This window comes from Lycium barbarum, chromosome 11, assembly GCF_019175385.1.
Source record: "Lycium barbarum isolate Lr01 chromosome 11, ASM1917538v2, whole genome shotgun sequence".
Lineage (NCBI taxonomy): Eukaryota > Viridiplantae > Streptophyta > Magnoliopsida > Solanales > Solanaceae > Lycium > Lycium barbarum.
The window spans coordinates 10,776,745-10,793,890 of NC_083347.1; the positions used below are offsets into that span (position 1 = coordinate 10,776,745).

Here is a 17,146-nt window from a genome sequence, read left to right on the forward strand (position 1 = left end):
TTTCACGTGATTTAAGAATTAATAAATGAAGTATATATTTTATCATAATATCCATATAGGATATTTGAATTGTCAACTTACTAAATATAAAAAGAGACAGAAATAACCAAAATAAGACAATTTTTTTTAACAACAAACGCCCAAATGGATGAACACATCAACAATAAGTTGTACAAAAATCAATTGAAATTGTAAATAAATGAAGTTCTCCCTCCGTCCCATATTACTTGTCCACTTTTGAATTTTCGCGTTCTTTAAGAATTAATAAATAAAGTATATATTTTATCATAATATCCATATTTATTAGTGTATGTATAATCTCAATAGCCTTAGAAAATGATTTGAAAATTAGTAATTAATGTGAAGAGTAAAATAAGAAGAACAGAGTGGACAAGTAAAAGTGAAGGGAGGGAATGTCTTTTTGTCAATACTTTACTTATTTTACTCTCTTTTGCATTTTCTGATTATTGTTTCCTTACATTTATAAAAGGTATTACTTTATATTTTTATTTCGGAATTAAAATTTGGTGATTTACTAGATAACATATATTTTTCTAACTTTGATTTCTTTGTAACAATTCTTTTTATCTATAATTGTTAATAAAAAAAAATTATAATATATTTTTGAAATAATTTAATAAAAATATTTTATTAGTTTTGCTTTTAAAAAATCCAATATACTTTCATTCTCATGACAATGAGAAAAAAGTCCGACTCTTTCCATCTCAAAGACTTAATTCCATCATATATTTTTAATTTTTAAACTCCATCTCCTAATTATAGCTAAAGTGATGGTATATGAAATACATTTTGTATATGTTGCTATATATAATAACAATTAGAATATTTTTAAAGTTATTTCCAAAATACAAACCTTAAAGACTGGCTAATTAAAGTGAATAAACATGTTCGGCCCGTGCATCGCACGGGCATATATGGCTAGTATAATAAACATATGTCTACGTACAATTTAATTAAAAAGGTATTTTCTTAAAATAGTAACGCAAAATTTATTTAATACTAAATTGACTAGTCTTCTGGATAATTTTGTGAAGAATTAATCTTACACAGTTGCACTGTTTAACAAGTCAGATTGTTAAGCTGTAGCAAAAATTTCGTCAATATTTTTGGTTGGCTGCATTCTAGTGCCAGAGCCTGTTTCGATGGGCTTGAAAAAAGAAGCTTATAAGCTGTTTTCAGCTTAGCTAAGTCAAACGGGCTCAATTATTTTTTTAGGCTTATTTTAAGCACAAAATAACTTTAAGCTGGCTAGTCAAACATTTAAAAAAGCTGAAAACAGCTTATAAGCCAATCCATCGGGCTCCTAGTTAGACAAATCACCACTTAGTTGAAAAACTATATGGAGGGTCTCAAAAGTAGAAATTTCCATATAGTAATAAAGTTCTAGTGTTAGTAATACGACTTTTTAGGAGATATCAACTCAAAATATCAAATAATTTTTGTAAAATTAACATATATAGACAATTTTTATAGGATCATTTCATCCATTCAAAGTACATGAGGTATTTCTACATATCTTTCTTTATTATATATATATATATATATATATATATTTTGAGTTTAAGTTATATCTATTGTTAATATAAGTAATTTTGATTTTGTTATAGTATTAGTTATCTCTTATTTTTCAATATTACAAATTTCACATTTTCAGAAAACTTATTTATAAAAATTTCTTGTGTTAAGAATACTATATTTAGGTTTAATTTTTTTTTTTCAATTACGTGTAAACTATATGTCTACTTACCGGTTCAATTTTCTGCAACGTCATCATTCTAATAAAGTGTAGTAGTAGTAAAATTAGCATGAGTAGGACTGTAGGAGGAGCCGGACATATCTAGGGCTTGAAATCACTTTAGCAACTCTCTCACAAAACCCCCAAAAAACACACACACACACAAACACCATCAAAATAATTCATGAAAGTTCCTGTATTGTGATTGCACACAAAATACAACACACAGCCTCCAAATCACCATTATTATTATGCCCACTATGGAAACTGAGAACAACTCAAACATCTCTCGTGCTGAACAACTCAAACAACAGGCAAATGAAGCTTTCAAAGGTAAAACACAAAAAGAATAAAACAACACGAACTTTAATCTAACCTCCTTATTATTATTATTATTATTACTCTCTCCGTCCCAATTTATGTGGCACCTTTTGGATTTTGAGATTTGTCATTTTTACTTGTCTGGGTTGGAGAACTAAGTGATAATTTACTATTTTGTACCTATTTTACCCTTATTATTAGTTATTAGGTTGCAAAGTTCAAGATATTCTTAGTGGATGCACAACTTGTAAACTATGTTTTATTGCTTTCAATCATTAGGTTGCTTAGCAGTAATTAAGGGTGATATAGTAAAATTGTCATTTTTGGCTACTTAATAGGCGTGCCAATTCAATACATGACAAGTAAAAATGGAAGAAGGGAGCATCTTTTAAATATTTTGAATTATCAATTATTGTGACTTATAGTACTTTTTACGTAGATTTTAAGTATGCAAATTTTGTTTCAAAAAACTTGAAGATTCCATGCCTGAATTCACGGTCAAAATTAAATTGTTTGGACTGTCAAAATTCAAAGTGTGCCATGTAAATTTGAGAGAGGGAGTATTAACGTTCCTGAATTATAAGTATATTTATGATTTCAATGTGTTTTTTTCAGGGCACAAGTATTCACAAGCTATTGATCTGTACACACAAGCGATTGAGTTGAACGGCGAGAATGCGGTGTACTGGGCTAATCGTGCGTTTGCTCATACTAAATTGGAGGAATATGGCAGTGCAATACAGGATGGAACTAAAGCTATTGAAATTGATCCTAGATATTCAAAGGTTAAGTTTCCAATTGTGAAAATATTGGAAAAGAATTGTGTTTTTTTGTTATTGTTTTGAACTGTAGGTTGTTTATGTTGCTATGTGCTTAATTGCTGATGTGTTTTGATTGGGCTTGCAGGGTTATTATAGGAGAGGGGCTGCGTATTTGGCAATGGGGAAGTTCAAAGACGCACTCAAAGATTTTCAACAGGTTGGTATTGGTTTTTGTAACTTCTTCAGCTATCAGCTGCAAATTGCTCGTGTATTGTCAATTTTTATTTTTATTTCTTACAACCTTAATTAAGGTACAAAGGAATATGTTGCAGCTTAAGTGTTTTGACTGGGATTTACTTTTGAGGTGTGCCCTTTTTTTTTTTTCGTTTTTATGTCATCAGCTTACCTGTGCACCGGAGAGCTCTTAAACTGAAAGAGTTTGTTCATTAGGTGTTTTTTGCACTGGATTATCTTAGCAACTTGTTCTTTTGATAGTTCATGTAATGGTGGAAAAAGGCTGAACTCATATGTACATCAAACCTTCTCCTGTGAGAGATTCTAGCCCAGGGAACTGGTCATTGGGTTAATTGGCAGGTGTACCACAGCACTGATTTTTTTGTCTTTAGCTTAGCCAACACATAGAAAGATTTCTCTCTATGATGCATTTGAAAACATTAGTCCAAAACGATACTTGATATCTAAGCAATATATGCACAACCCTCTGCACATTTTTAGTGTTTCGAAAATGGAAGAGATCTCAAGTGATCTTCATGGACTACTGTTTTTCGACGATAGAGGTCATCAATTTATTCTTTTGTAGCAATAGTCATTCATGACAGTTTTTAATTCCTTTTTGATGAAATAAGTGGTATATTAATAACAAAGCATCCAGGGGATGCGAAATTTACAAAAGTAGGAAAGTCAGCTCTAGAAAAGGCAAAATTAAAGACCTATCATAAAATGACAGTTTTTAATTCCTTATGAGCCATAAAAGTGGACAAATATTTTGGAGAACTTAAGTTATGGTCTTGTTTCCCCAGTGGTTTCTTCAATGTTTCCTCTGCATTTGTGTGCTCTGAATATGCTGTCTGCATGTCTCTTTTGAAGTCTGTTTTTTGGTTGATGCCTGCTTATCTGCTAATTTTCGGGTTATGTTGCTCCATTGTCTCACTCAGGTCAAGAAGTTATGTCCAAATGACCCAGATGCTACTAAGAAATTGAAGGAATGTGAGAAAGCTGTCATGAAGCTAAAATTTGAAGAAGCTATTGCTGTCCCAGAATCTCAGAAACGTTCAGTAGCTGACACTATTGATTATCACACCGTAGGTATGACAGCTCCAAGCTGATGTTTCTTCCTTATCTTATGCTTACAGAAGGTATCTGGGTTACAGAGGAAATTTCTTTGTCGAGCACGACTTTGCACTAAGTTTTCTTGTTTCATCTATGGCTATAGTTGTTGGGTAAATATTTACATGTCATGACATTTTGCATGGTGCTCGGGACATGGTTACTATAATAAAAGGCCTCTTTGCCTCTCCTTTCTTAATTTCTACTGCTTCTTGTTGCCATACACAATGATTCAGTTACTGAGGAGTGAGACTTGCTCAATATGTTGAATTTATTGCCAGGAGCTCTACTTATAAGTAGGGGTTTATGTCTCTTTTGTGACACCTGATGCATCAGTAGTTTAGTTCTCACTTCCCAGTCTGTAGGGTTTTTTTTTTTTTTTTTTGAAATTGGTAACTGTACAGTCTGTCTGTAGGGTATTGGTTAGATTGTTTTCATTGAAGAGGTTGAGATTGTGCGCAACATCAAGTTTCCTGATGATCGATGGTAGAAAATGTCATATCTACGGAAACTCTCCTTTTCCTCTTCCCCACCTCTTTCAGATGGTCCATTTGATGTAGCCATAACAGAATGAATAATAAATCCTTTTGATGTTTTATACATTATTGTTTGCTGCCGATGATGATATGTTGTTTGTTTACTGTCTGTATGAACATTACAAGATGTTGTTAACGAAGTACTTCCAACTACTTTGTTCTAATTTAGTCATTGCTCAAGCCTCCTGTCCCATTCAGGAAATGCTGAACCCTCTAACTCAAATTTTAGCACCTAGTACAGTAAGTTTTTGGTCAATCACCCCGTTAATTGAATATGGGTCTGTCCCTTTAGATGATTGAACAATAAACCTTCATTGGAAATAACAGGACAAAATAAAGATCTTTAGACTTTAGTCAACTTTTAACCTATAATGTTAGTCCATATAATTTTCATTCTTATAAAAGTAAATGTTAATAGTAAAATTTACCTATTTCATCCTTATAGGGTCAGGCCCTGGCTCGTCATATGTTTCCACCAAAGTAACTGCTGTATCAGCGGCAGCAGCACTAATGGCAGTACTGGTGGTATATATGGGGACTAAGGCAGCCACAATGGTGGTAGCAGGAGCTTTGGCAGCCTTATTGTTGGTCTTGGTAACATTTCGATGGGGCCGCTGCAATGATGGTTTCTTTACCAAGAGTCGAACACTTGAATTAGGTTTGAACCTTTTTAAGAAAAAAAGTTTAGTAAATAACCCAAGTCAATGGTACTTCCAAAAAAGGAAATCCATCATAACCTAGAAATAGTTAAACAAGGACTTATTGCAAACTGGACCAAATGCTTGTATTTTAATTTATATTGCATTGCATTTAGATTGAAATCTATCCCTGCTTGATTGATGCTTTGTTCTATGTTTAACCAACTAAAATCATTTTCCTCCCTCTCTATATTCAGTGTTTTTAGTTGTTATTTTCTTCTTTTGGCTCTCGCTTGAGCCGAGGGTCTTTTGGAAACAGCCTCCCTACCTTTCAAGGTGGGGGTAAGGTCTTCGTACACTCTACCCTCCCCAGACCCCACATTGTGGGATTTTACTGGGCATGTTGTTGTTGTTGTAGTTTCTTCTTTTGGCCTCTGAGGGCCATATGAGTATGGTGTTAACTCTTACACCTTGGTAACCCGATATTGCCTAGAGTACCAAATCATCCTTATACTTACTAACCATTAGAGTTTCTGATAAGTTAGTACTGTATCTTTACTCAGAACAACTAACAGATTTTGCCCCATCATCATCGCGATATATTTCAATGCTTGGATCACATCTTTTATTGTATTTTGTTGGAAGCTTCTGTGTGAAATAAGACAGCAATGTTTTGCTAACTAGGTCTCCTTTTGAACTTCATGCTTAGAGTTGTAAACTGCCTCTTGCTGAAGGCATTCATCCCTTGTGTTGTGCTTTTGGGGATCGTTCGGTTTAGAGACAAGTTATGCAGGGGTTAGTAATCTAGGGATTAGTAACAAAGAGATTAGTACTGCAGAAATTATTTCTGGCAGAATGTTTAGTTCGATATATTGCTAATTAGTTTGATACAATGTATAACTTAATATATATATTTTTTTTACTTTTATAAACAATATAAAAGTTTGTTTTCCATGTGAAGAGGAGGTGCATGGATGCACCAATAAGGAGGTGTGAGAGATTGGCTATAGCAGGTTTTAGGATAGGTAGAGGTAGGCCTTAGAAGAATTGGGAGGAGGTGATTAAACAAGACATGACACATTTTCAGCTTACTGAGGACATGACCCTAGATAGGAAGATATGGAGGTCAAGGATTAGGGTAGAAATGTAGTAGGTAACCGAGTGTTGTCGTACTTTTACATGGGAGAGGCAGGGGGCTAGTCTCCTCTGCTTACTCCTTATTTAGTAGTATTAGTTAAGATCCACATAGTATTTTTTTTCTTCAAATTTAGGCATTACCTGTTGCTTCCTTTGCTTTGTTCATCTTGCTATTTTGCTGTCATTATTTCCTTTTCAATCCTGCCTTGATTTCATTTCTTTTGATCCGGGGGTGTTTTTTTTTCGGGGGGGGGGGGGGGGGGTCTATCGGAAACCTCCTCTCTACCTCACAAAGGTAGGGTTAAGGTCTGCATACATCCAACCCTCCCCAGACCCCATTTGTGGGATTACACTGGGTATGTTGTTATGATGGTTAGTTTTGTCATTTTTGTTTTTTAATCCATGCATTACTAATCCCCTCATTCTTATTCCATATCCCGTCCTGCATACAATAATTTATAGATTCCCGCATAACTTATGCAGTTATTATTTATCAGGAAAACAAAGTAGCAAAAAAGTTTGTGACGAAAACCAAAGTAGCAACCTTAACATTGTATAAATTAATGCTGGATTTTATGCAGAGATTAAATCTCCTTACCTGTTAAGATATTATATGATAAGCATTAATCAGTGATTTGGTTAGGATTTAATCAGGAGTTCATTCTATAATTATACACTTCCCAAAAAACTTATACAATGTAACTGCTATAGACTCCCAACCAAACTACCTTTTGCTGTGTCCTATTTTGCCTTTCTTACCGTTAATGTAAAGACTCTTTTAGCAGAACTGGGATCACAATGGGTTTGTTGTACTATTATAGCAGAATTGGACATGTTGGATGTGTGCATGTTCTGATGCTTCATCCTTCTGATTCTTCCTCGCTTTTATGTATCAGCTTTGTTTTTACATATGATATATATAACAATCTTAGAGGTCGTGCGATCATTTTCCCTTAAAACGTTTTCAGATTTTCCTTTTATGCTGTGAGACACCTTTTCTCTACATGATTTGTGTCTGCACGAAGTAAGACCACCTCCTGGTATCGAGTCTTTGCTGGGGAACTTGCAATTTGTCAGTGGTTTAAACTTATTAATACTGCCTATGCTTCATCTAATCCAGTTAATGAGAAATCTGCTGCCTTGGTTGCACCTGAATTTACATGTTGGTTTGGTGCTTTAAATTGTAGAAGTGGAGCCTCAATATACTGGTGCAAGAATAGAGGGAAATGTTGTAACATTAGATTTTGTGCAGAAGATGCTGGATGACTTCAAAAACCAGAAGAATTTACATAAGAGGTATGTTCCATTTACATGGTCGTAATCTTCTCTTTAGTTTTGACACGCTCCTTAATCTTTCGATATTTGCTCGTTTGATAGATATGCCTACCAAATAGTACTGCAAACAAGAGATATGTTGCGAGCATTGCCCTCCCTTGTCGACATCGTTGTTCCCGAAGGAAAGCACTTCACTGTATGTGGTGATGTACATGGTCAGGTAATGAATATCCTGATGACGGATGCCTTTTTAAAGCTTGTAGCTGTCATATTTATCATTAGCTTCTTGTCCTTTTTGTTCTTTTCCAGTTTCATCTCACCCATCTGGCATGAGATTTATATGTCGGCAAATGATATGGACCAATACACATGCATTTATAAAAAGCCCGAGAATTCCCTGGTGCTTGCTAGTGATGCTCTTACATGCAAGAATAGCTAAACCGGAAATTTTTTATTTCTTTAAAAATGTGCTGCTTGGTTCACCGATCTCTCTGGAGAAGCATAAGGGTGGATCCTTTTGTCAGAAAAGAAGGGCTCTAAGTGGCTCTGAGGTGACTCCATCCTGTAATTGAATTGAAGGCGCTGGAACCTATTAGAGATCATGGGCTTTTTCCCTTCGTCATCTTTGTCCCTTTTGTCCCCTCCCTAATTGAAGAATAGAGCTCCTTCTGAGCTAAAATACTACTGCTATGCGATTTAATTCGTAAGGCTATCTTCCATATCTGAACTGCAGGCCCTTCCTCTTATACTTCTCGTCACACGTGCAAAACATCCCAGTCCCCTTCCTCATTGAAATCTTAATTTGGACCTCCTTGTGACACACTTAGTGGGCCCACCCTCAACTTCTCTCTACTTGGGGAAGCATCTTCACCTTCCTTTTAACCAGACTGGGACCTTCATCTTTCGTAACTCATTTTATTGTGGTAGAAGTTGTGAAGGAGCCTGAACTGGCAAGCCGACCAGTCTAATCCAGGCTCTATCCAACACCAACCCCGACTTTCTCCTAAACCAGTGAGTTGCTCGCCGATCAGTGAGTTACTCCATCCTTTCGAAACACCATCTTTGCTTGGTATGATGGCCAGCGTCCCCTTTTGAGAGGAATTTAAGAAACCCCTCTACCTTGAACTGTTGACAACCATGTGGAGTTGACCACTTCCAGACCAATCCAACCTTCGGTTGTTTTAGGCTCTTCCCCAAATCGCTGTACCAAAGACCTCTAAATAAAATGTATCCTTTCCTCATGATTCACCCTCAACCTCCATCTCTTGTTTTCGCTTCCTTTACTTATCTTTATCGGAGTTGCTTGTTAAGATGATCAATCGAGTAGAGGCCTGGGAATCCCTTTTACAGGCACCCAAGTTAGTCTCGTGAATGAAATTTCTGTTTGCTTCTGTGATTGTCAAGCTAACTGGAATACTCTTGACCAGAAAAAGAAAAAAAAACCGGTAAGATTAGGTAAAACAGTTGTTTTTTCTCATTCAATTAAGGAACAGATCCTAAAGAGCACTTGTTTGACTTTGTATATGTGCTGCAAGATATATCATTTAGTCCTTTATTCTCTCTTTCTTGCTCTTTATATATAGTGATAAGACAATTCGTTGGGTCTTCTATTTCTGTGCTTGGCTGAATGATATATCATTTAGTCTTTTATTCTCTCTTTCCTGCTCTTTATATATAGTGATAAGACAATTCGTTGGCTGAATGACTTGCTCCTTTCCTTTTTGCCAGCGATAAGTCTCAACATGGCTGAATTTTTCTTCATTTTCTAATGTTGCTACAGTTTTATGACCTTCTAAACATTTTCGAGCTCAATGGGCTTCCATCAGAAGATAATCCGTATCTGTTCAATGGTGACTTTGTTGATAGAGGGTCTTTCTCTCTAGAGGTCATAGTGACATTATTTGCCTTCAAGTGCATGTGTCCATCAGGTAGACCACTTGCTTTCACACTTCTTTGATGTTGTAAGCTTGGGTTCTTTTATATTATTACTCCGATCAAGTATTGGGTGGAACTTAAAGGTTTTTTAGATGCAAGTTCCAGTCCCCTATCTTTTTAACCTCAATGATCTGTTTGAGTCGTTGTTCATTTTCCTTTACTGATTTTCTATTTCTATCTCTTTTTTATTTGTACATCAATTAGACATAACAAGTAAGTGAATGTGCTGTTTTGGGTCTATGTTACATCTAAGTGGGGTGTTAATGCTTTTGTTTTGAGATTCTGATATTGCAACACCTCAAGCTCTAATCAAAGCTAAGATTTTGATTTCATAGATTTGATTTTTGCCACAAGGTCTCTATAGCATGTCCTAAGAATTAATGTGTTGTTTTTGCAATTATTCATTGGGTGTGTAAATGTTGTTCTGATGGGCCAATTGTATCTTGCTAACAACTTCAAATTTTCAGCTATATATCTTGCGAGAGGAAATCATGAAAGCAAGAGCATGAACAAAATATATGGGTTTGAGGGCGAGGTCAGATCCAAGTTAAGTGAAATATTTGTGGAACTCTTTGCGGAAGTGTTCTGTTGCTTACCTTTGGCTCATGTCATAAATGGGAAAGTCTTTGTCGTACATGGAGGTCTTTTCAGTGTTGATGGGGTGAAACTCTCTGATATTAGAGCAATTGACCGGTTTTGTGAGCCCCCGGAGGAGGGTAAGTTCTGATGAAAGTAGAGAAGTATAAATGTATAATATCCTTTCAGTATGCTATTGCTGCTTGTAGCACATGTTCTAGTTACTCTGTTCTGAGCTCATTAATGCCTAAAAAAAAAAAAAAAAAAACAGCTCGGAAAAACTATTCATGCTACCAAGTTTGTATATCAAAATTTTCCATTCTCATTTGCTTGGTAGTTTATCATCTTTTGGCACATTGTTCCTGCAAGCCACTTTCTTGGTACATGCTAGTGAAGACTTTCAGTCCAGACTCAAATATTATTTTGAAATAAAGGCAGCTATTCTGGTCTTTATCCATGCTTTGTCAGCCCAGCAAAGTGGAGCTTTCTGCAGTTCTGCTTCATCTGTATTAGTTAATATTAGTTTATCAACTTCTTTGATAAGTTATCAAACTTGTTAAACAGCTGTTTGCTTATTTTCTTACCTTGGTGTGAGAGGTTGGCTATGGATGGTTTCAGGAGAGGCAAAGGGAGGCCGAAGAAGTATTGGGGAGAGGTGATTAGACAGGATATGGTACAGTTTCAGCTCACTGAGGACATGACCTTAGATAGGAGGTTGTGGAGGATTCAGATTAGGATAGAAGGCTAGGTGGCTTATCCTTTCACCATAGTAGTTGTAGTTTTGCTCATTTGTTTATTGCCATTTGATTGCTGCTTATATTTGTTGGGCCGTTGTACTTTGGTTATCTTATTTATCTATAGTAGTTAATGCTCATTTCTTTCCGGACTGTTTTACCATGACTTTCTCGCTTTTGTTATTTCTTGTTTTCATATTGTTTTCGATATGCTTGGTCCTATCTGACCTTTTGTCTTGTTTTCCTCTCCTGTTTTCCTCTCTTGAGCCGAGGGTCTTTCGGAAACAGCCGCCCTACCTTTCAAGGTGGGGGTTAGGTCTGCGTACACTCTACCCTCCCCAGACCCCACATGGTGGGATTATACTGGGCTTCTTGTTGTTGTTGTTGTTGGTCATACATAGTAAACATGACCAAGTTGATTAGGTTATAACTGGGGCTTCGTTTGATCTCCTTCAGGGTTAATGTGTGAATTGTTGTGGAGTGATCCACAACCTCAGCCTGGTAGAGGACCTAGTAAACGAGGTGTTGGTCTTTCTTTTGGGGGAGATGTAACTAAAAGATTCTTGCAGGAAAATAATCTAGGTACTGATCTTTTCCTTTCTCTCCTATTCTGCTGTTGGACCGTGCAGAGAATTGACACAGTCTATTTCTATTCGCGTGATGGAATTTACATATATTCGATGTTGACAAGTGTGGTTACTTGCAGATTTAGTGGTCCGATCTCATGAAGTGAAGGATGAAGGTTATGAGATTGAGCATGATGGAAAGCTCATAACGGTGTTTTCTGCTCCAAATTACTGTGACCAGGTAACTTGTCTCTAGCTATTCCCCTCTCAGGAACTTATTTGAGCTCATGCTATTTCAATTAAGATCACGAATTGCAAGTGAAGAAACATCTTCAGCTCAAAAGCTTCCTTTAGGTTGAAATGTAACATTTCATCCAAACCTCTATGGAGTTTCCTGTGTGTATTTTGTATATCTGTGATTTCTCGGTCAAGTTTAGCATTGAAGTTGTGCCTGCGGAAAGCCCTAAGAGATTGTGCCTTAGCATTTGAATCAGCTGGTAGTTCATTGCTTCATTTAGGATATTAAAAATATGGAAATTATAACTACAGCAACTGTGCCGTGGCAAGTCAAAGCTGCAGGATATGAAACTACAACTAAGATGTTATGTGCCTTGCTCCTGAAGGTTGTACTCCAATGCTCTGTTAAGATAAGAACTTCTAGGGGCATTTCTGCTTTGAGGTAGATTTGGAATTTGTTAGACATTGACTTTGTCAACAACTTTGATAGATGCCGTTTTCAACATATTTGATGGATGTCATGGTGTCATGTTCCTTGAAGTCTTTCTTGGTGCAGTTAAGCACTGCAAGGTTTGTGCTTTGCTCATAATATGATTTTACACACTACCCTCCCCAGACTCAACTTGTGGGATTACACTGGGTATGTTGTAAACTGACTGCAATATATACAGGTATAGTCATAATATCTGCTACTTTGCTGACAGGACAATTTTATAGTAGCTGGAACTGTGTTATCTATAAATTTGTTTCGAATAATAGAGCAAGGATCCTGAAATTTGTAATAATTACTGCTTGTATAACTAGTGTTTTCTATATGAAGTTTCCTTGATGTGGATGGAAATGATTTAACCAATATCCTCAAATGTAACCACTTTGCATGTTGCAGATGGGTAACAAGGGTGCTTTTATACGGTTTGAGGCTCCCGAGATGAAGCCAAATATTGTGACATTTTCAGCAGTGGTCAGTGGCTTTTATCTTGAAATGTCCTTTTTACTCTTTGATAGTGGCGCTTTTAGCAATGCATAGAAACTCCTCATGTCTCTTATCTCCTTTCATGGGTTGCCTTCAGGAATTGTTTTTACCATGTTATCGTCATGCTTTAAAGCTAAGACTGGATTAACTCTTCTCTTCTTCATTGCTTTGCCTTGTATGCAGCCACATCCTGATGTCAAGCCGATGGCATATGCCAACAACTTCCTTCGGATGTTCTCTTAAACTCTGAAACCTAACTTTCAGTATGACAATTGATGCAACCTTTTGTCTCACTGACCGAGAGCACACACATCAGGAGGCAGAAGAGGAGCTGCTTCCAGCCAATTAGCTGCAGTGTCATTATTTGGACAACTCCCTGACTTGCCCGCAGCTTGTGAGGATCCTTACCTCGTTTGTTCTGATTAAGGTGTAAACACTTCTCTACAATAACAATGCCGTGTGGTGGATTGTCCCCTGTATTATTTATGTTCCTCTGTGTAAGATTGTCGCACTTCTCATTTCTCTTAGAATGTCCAAATTGGGAAGCTTTAATTAGTCGAATTTTGGTTTTTTCATTTTTCTATTCCCTTTAATTAAATCAGGCTGTAATTTTTTCACCTGTCAGTAAGTGTCACTGTGACGACGTTTGTTTGATAATTGGATTGTAATTTGTCTCCGTGCCTGTGGCCAGATTACTGGTCCTTGATCACTGGTGTTTCCTACTAATGTGGTTTCGTTATTAATAATACTTAACAGCTTGTAATGAGTGGATGCAAATTCTATCAATTTGTAAAGTTTGTGCCATTGAATCTTCCTGAAGGAAGTGTTGCTCCAGAAAAACATTTAACTTTTTAGTCTCTTTGTTTAATTCAGGTTTATCCTATGTGGAAATAAATGTGTGTTAGTTCTGACAAGGTTCCAAGTCTTTGAGCTGGTAAAAAGCAAGGTTTAATTGCAATGTATACCCCTGTAATATGACTCAGTTTTCATTTCCTCCACATTTTAAAATCAAACGTTTACACCCTTTGTATCATGATAATCTTACACTTACACCTCTAGGAGGTATATTCGTAACTAAATATATCAAAATATAGTGATTAAATATACTTAGGTAATTAACATGTTACCACCTTTTTTCATGTGGATAATTCTGCTTCAGAGGACTAGGAATTGGCCCTTCTCTTGCCTCTCAATAAGACAAGATTGCAAAATGAAGTTGCAAAGCCATTCTTTGATTAATGTTGATTCACAAAAAAACTATGAAGCAACATTAACTTATGGTCCATCTAACTCAAGCCTAGTAAAATCAGAACTTATGCTCTGTTATATTCCATCCGCTCTCACTTTCTGTCTTCCTTCACCATGGTTTCAGAGTTTTTCATCTGACCCTACCTAGGATTAAATTCTCAACTGAATATTATGTCCCACCTATCATTTCAGTCACATTTCACAACCCCACCAAACTCTCCAGTCTCCATCCTCTCCCCCGTCCAAACAGCAGCTCTTTCAAAATGATTCTGTTCTTAAAAAACCCAGATATATAGCTGTTACAAACTGATCAAGAATTTCAGAGACTTCAACACAATGTGTGGTTCATTTTCACTCTCTCTTCCTCTACTTCTACTCCTCATCATGCCCATCTCACTTCTTTCTATCTCCGCCAATCGAAACTCAACAGACATGGATCCTAATGAGCTGGAAACTCTTTTCAAGATTATGCAATCTGTTTCCTCTGATCAAAACTGGAGAACTTCACATCCACATCCATGTAGTTCATCTTGGCTTGGAATAGAATGCAAAAAAGGCCTTGATAATAAACCCCACGTTACTCGTCTTGATTTTGGCACTTATCCGAACCCAACATGCAAGGCGACATCCTCATTCCCTAGTATCATTTTCCAACTCCCAAATCTTGAATCTGTTTTTTTCATCCAGTGCTTCACACACACTAAAACAAGAATATCTGTCCCAAAAAATAGAGTTTTTAACTCTTCACTTCAGCAACTAAGTATAAGATCAAATCCTGCACTTATTGGCTCTATCCCTCTTGAACTCTCCCTAATAAAGTCACTTCAAGTTCTCACTTTGTCACAAAACAATCTAATTGGCGAAATCCCAGTAGAAATCTTCAGCATGAGCTTTCTTGTACATCTTGATTTGAGCTACAACAAGCTAACAGGTAGGGGTGTCAAATGGTCGGGTTGAGCTGAATTTGGGCGGATGAAAAGTTACGTGAGCTGAAATGGGCTAAAAGCTGGTCATACCGAATCCGCCCAATTCTTACTAAATTCAATTTCTTTGTTTGTTCTTTTATAATTTTTAGTACCTAATAGAATTAGTTTTTTCATTTGTTATGGTTATATATAACATATCAAATTAGTAAATGTCTATTTAAAAATATTTTGACAAGATTTTTATGAGTCAATTTGGGCTACATATCCGTCCAATTTTTGATGGTCTGAAATGGGTTGAGCTAATAAATGGGCAAACTTGACGGGTTGGATGGAGTATGTTTTTCATGAACTAATTTTGTCACCTCTACTTATAGGTAGAGTCCCTGACCAACTTGGCAATCTCCGAGCAGTCGTAGGCCTTGATTTGAGCTATAACAAGTTCATTGGGCCAATCCCTGATACAATTGGGCAACTTGGTATGCTTCAAAAACTGGACTTGAGCTCAAATTCATTTACTGGAAGTATTCCCGAGAGCATTGAAAACTTACATTCTTTGATTTTCTTGGCTTTGAGTAACAACAACTTAAGTGGAAACTTTCCCAAAGGATTACAAAAGCTTCAAAGCTTGCAATATTTTCTTATGGATGAAAATCCAATGTTCATACCATTGCCAGGAGAATTTGGTCAGTTGAAGAAACTTCAAGAACTGAGACTAGCCGGCTGTGGTTATTCAAATACAATTCCATCAAGTTACTCACAACTTTCGAATTTAAGGACATTGTCGTTGCAGAATAATCGATTGACCGGGGAAATCCCAGATGAATTTTCAAGTCTTTCACATATATATCATCTGAATTTGAGTAGAAATATTCTGGGAGGTGTGGTTCCTTTTAAATCTAGTTTCTTAAGAAGGTTAGGTAGGAATTTGGACCTTAGTGGAAATCCAGGGTTGTGTTTAAGTCCATCTGAAGCAAATGGAGTGTTCATTGGAGTTGAAGTTTGTGGGAGCAACAATAGTACTAATTCCATAACCTTGCCATTTAAGAAATCTGAAGTTCCATCTCAAAAGAAAATACCACTCTTTCTTGTGGGTGCTTCAGGTATTGTGATAGTTTACCATCTGTTTTTACTTGTGTGAGCTTGTTGATTTTTTTTTTATATAGAGTATCATATTTGATCTTTGTAATATGTATTGTGATCATTGCCATTAACACATTTTAAGGTGTGGCTTTACACTCAATGAAGTGGGTGAAATCATGAAAGATTAGGTTTTAAATCCCCATGGAGATGAAAAAAAAAGATGCTAGGTCATTTCTTGACATATGTTAAGTCTTGATGGAAAAAAGATGGAGTAGTAAATACCAGCGCGGAAACCACTGTTGTTATAAGAGGAAACGATCATTACCAACACTGTTGATTGATGCTATTTATAATTTATGTCTTATGTTGTTTGAACTCTCAAAAATTTAGTTAGTACCGTGTCAAATCTTTCAAAAATATACTACTTTTAATTAGAGTATCACGCACGTGGTATCGGAGCAACATAGGTTTAAGCCACTAAGCATGCAGTAAGCAATATATGACTACAACTTTAGTTGATGAGATGTACTCAATTCTCAATTTTTGTTGCTGTAAAACGTACATTATGGCCATGAGTTTGTCCAATTGAATAATTTTGGTCTAGAGACCCTATATATGTGTATATATGGAAAATCACTTAATATGTGCAAACTTTAAATTTCAAATCCAAAGGTTGTAGTACTACAATCTTGAACTCATAAAATTCAAGTTGTATATTCGTCTCTGATTTGGTCTGTACAAAACCTCAAATACTCAGTCTGCAACCTGCTCATTTCACTGCACACTTAGTAACAATAAGTCAATAACACTTCCTCGCCTTTTGTGGTTATTTTTGTAGATAGCATTACAAAATTTCTAAAACACAATTATTCTATGAAGAGAAAAGTCATGGTTTACTGGCTGATTTGTACATCAACTTCTTCAATCTCCAAAACAAAACATTAAACAAAACCTTCAATTTGACAAAAAGAGACTTAAATGACTAATATTTATGAGAAATAACATGACATTTTTTGTGAGATGATGATATTTTCATGGAAGACATCCCATGTAGGGGGTAGGAGAGAAGTGGTATTTCTGAAAAGAACACATATACCTAC

The 17,146-nt window shown here is 36.1% G+C and overlaps 2 protein-coding genes across 3 annotated transcripts; both read left to right on the forward strand.

Annotated features, from left to right (window-relative positions):
- The first annotated feature begins 1,802 nt into the window (after positions 1-1,802).
- Positions 1,803-13,596, forward strand: LOC132616525 (serine/threonine-protein phosphatase 5). 2 transcript variants are annotated; one of them, XM_060330978.1, is made up of 13 exons: positions 1,803-2,089; positions 2,693-2,862; positions 2,984-3,055; positions 4,014-4,164; positions 5,167-5,379; positions 7,684-7,792; positions 7,874-7,991; positions 9,552-9,699; positions 10,174-10,422; positions 11,473-11,598; positions 11,723-11,823; positions 12,706-12,780; positions 12,976-13,596. In XM_060330978.1, exons 1-13 carry the CDS (start codon positions 2,008-2,010, stop codon positions 13,033-13,035), a joined length of 1,674 nt encoding a protein of 557 aa, XP_060186961.1. In that variant the 5' UTR covers positions 1,803-2,007; the 3' UTR covers positions 13,036-13,596. The 2 variants fall into 2 exon arrangements, with proteins under 2 accessions (XP_060186961.1, XP_060186962.1); XM_060330979.1 differs by lacking the exon at positions 5,167-5,379 and having other exon boundaries at positions 1,807-2,089.
- Positions 13,597-13,998: 402 nt separating this feature from the next.
- LOC132617854 (receptor like protein 29) lies at positions 13,999-16,332 on the forward strand. Its single transcript, XM_060332927.1, has 2 exons — positions 13,999-14,971; positions 15,341-16,332. Exons 1-2 carry the CDS (start codon positions 14,377-14,379, stop codon positions 16,102-16,104), a joined length of 1,359 nt encoding a protein of 452 aa, XP_060188910.1. The 5' UTR covers positions 13,999-14,376; the 3' UTR covers positions 16,105-16,332.
- The last annotated feature ends 814 nt before the right edge of the window (positions 16,333-17,146 follow it).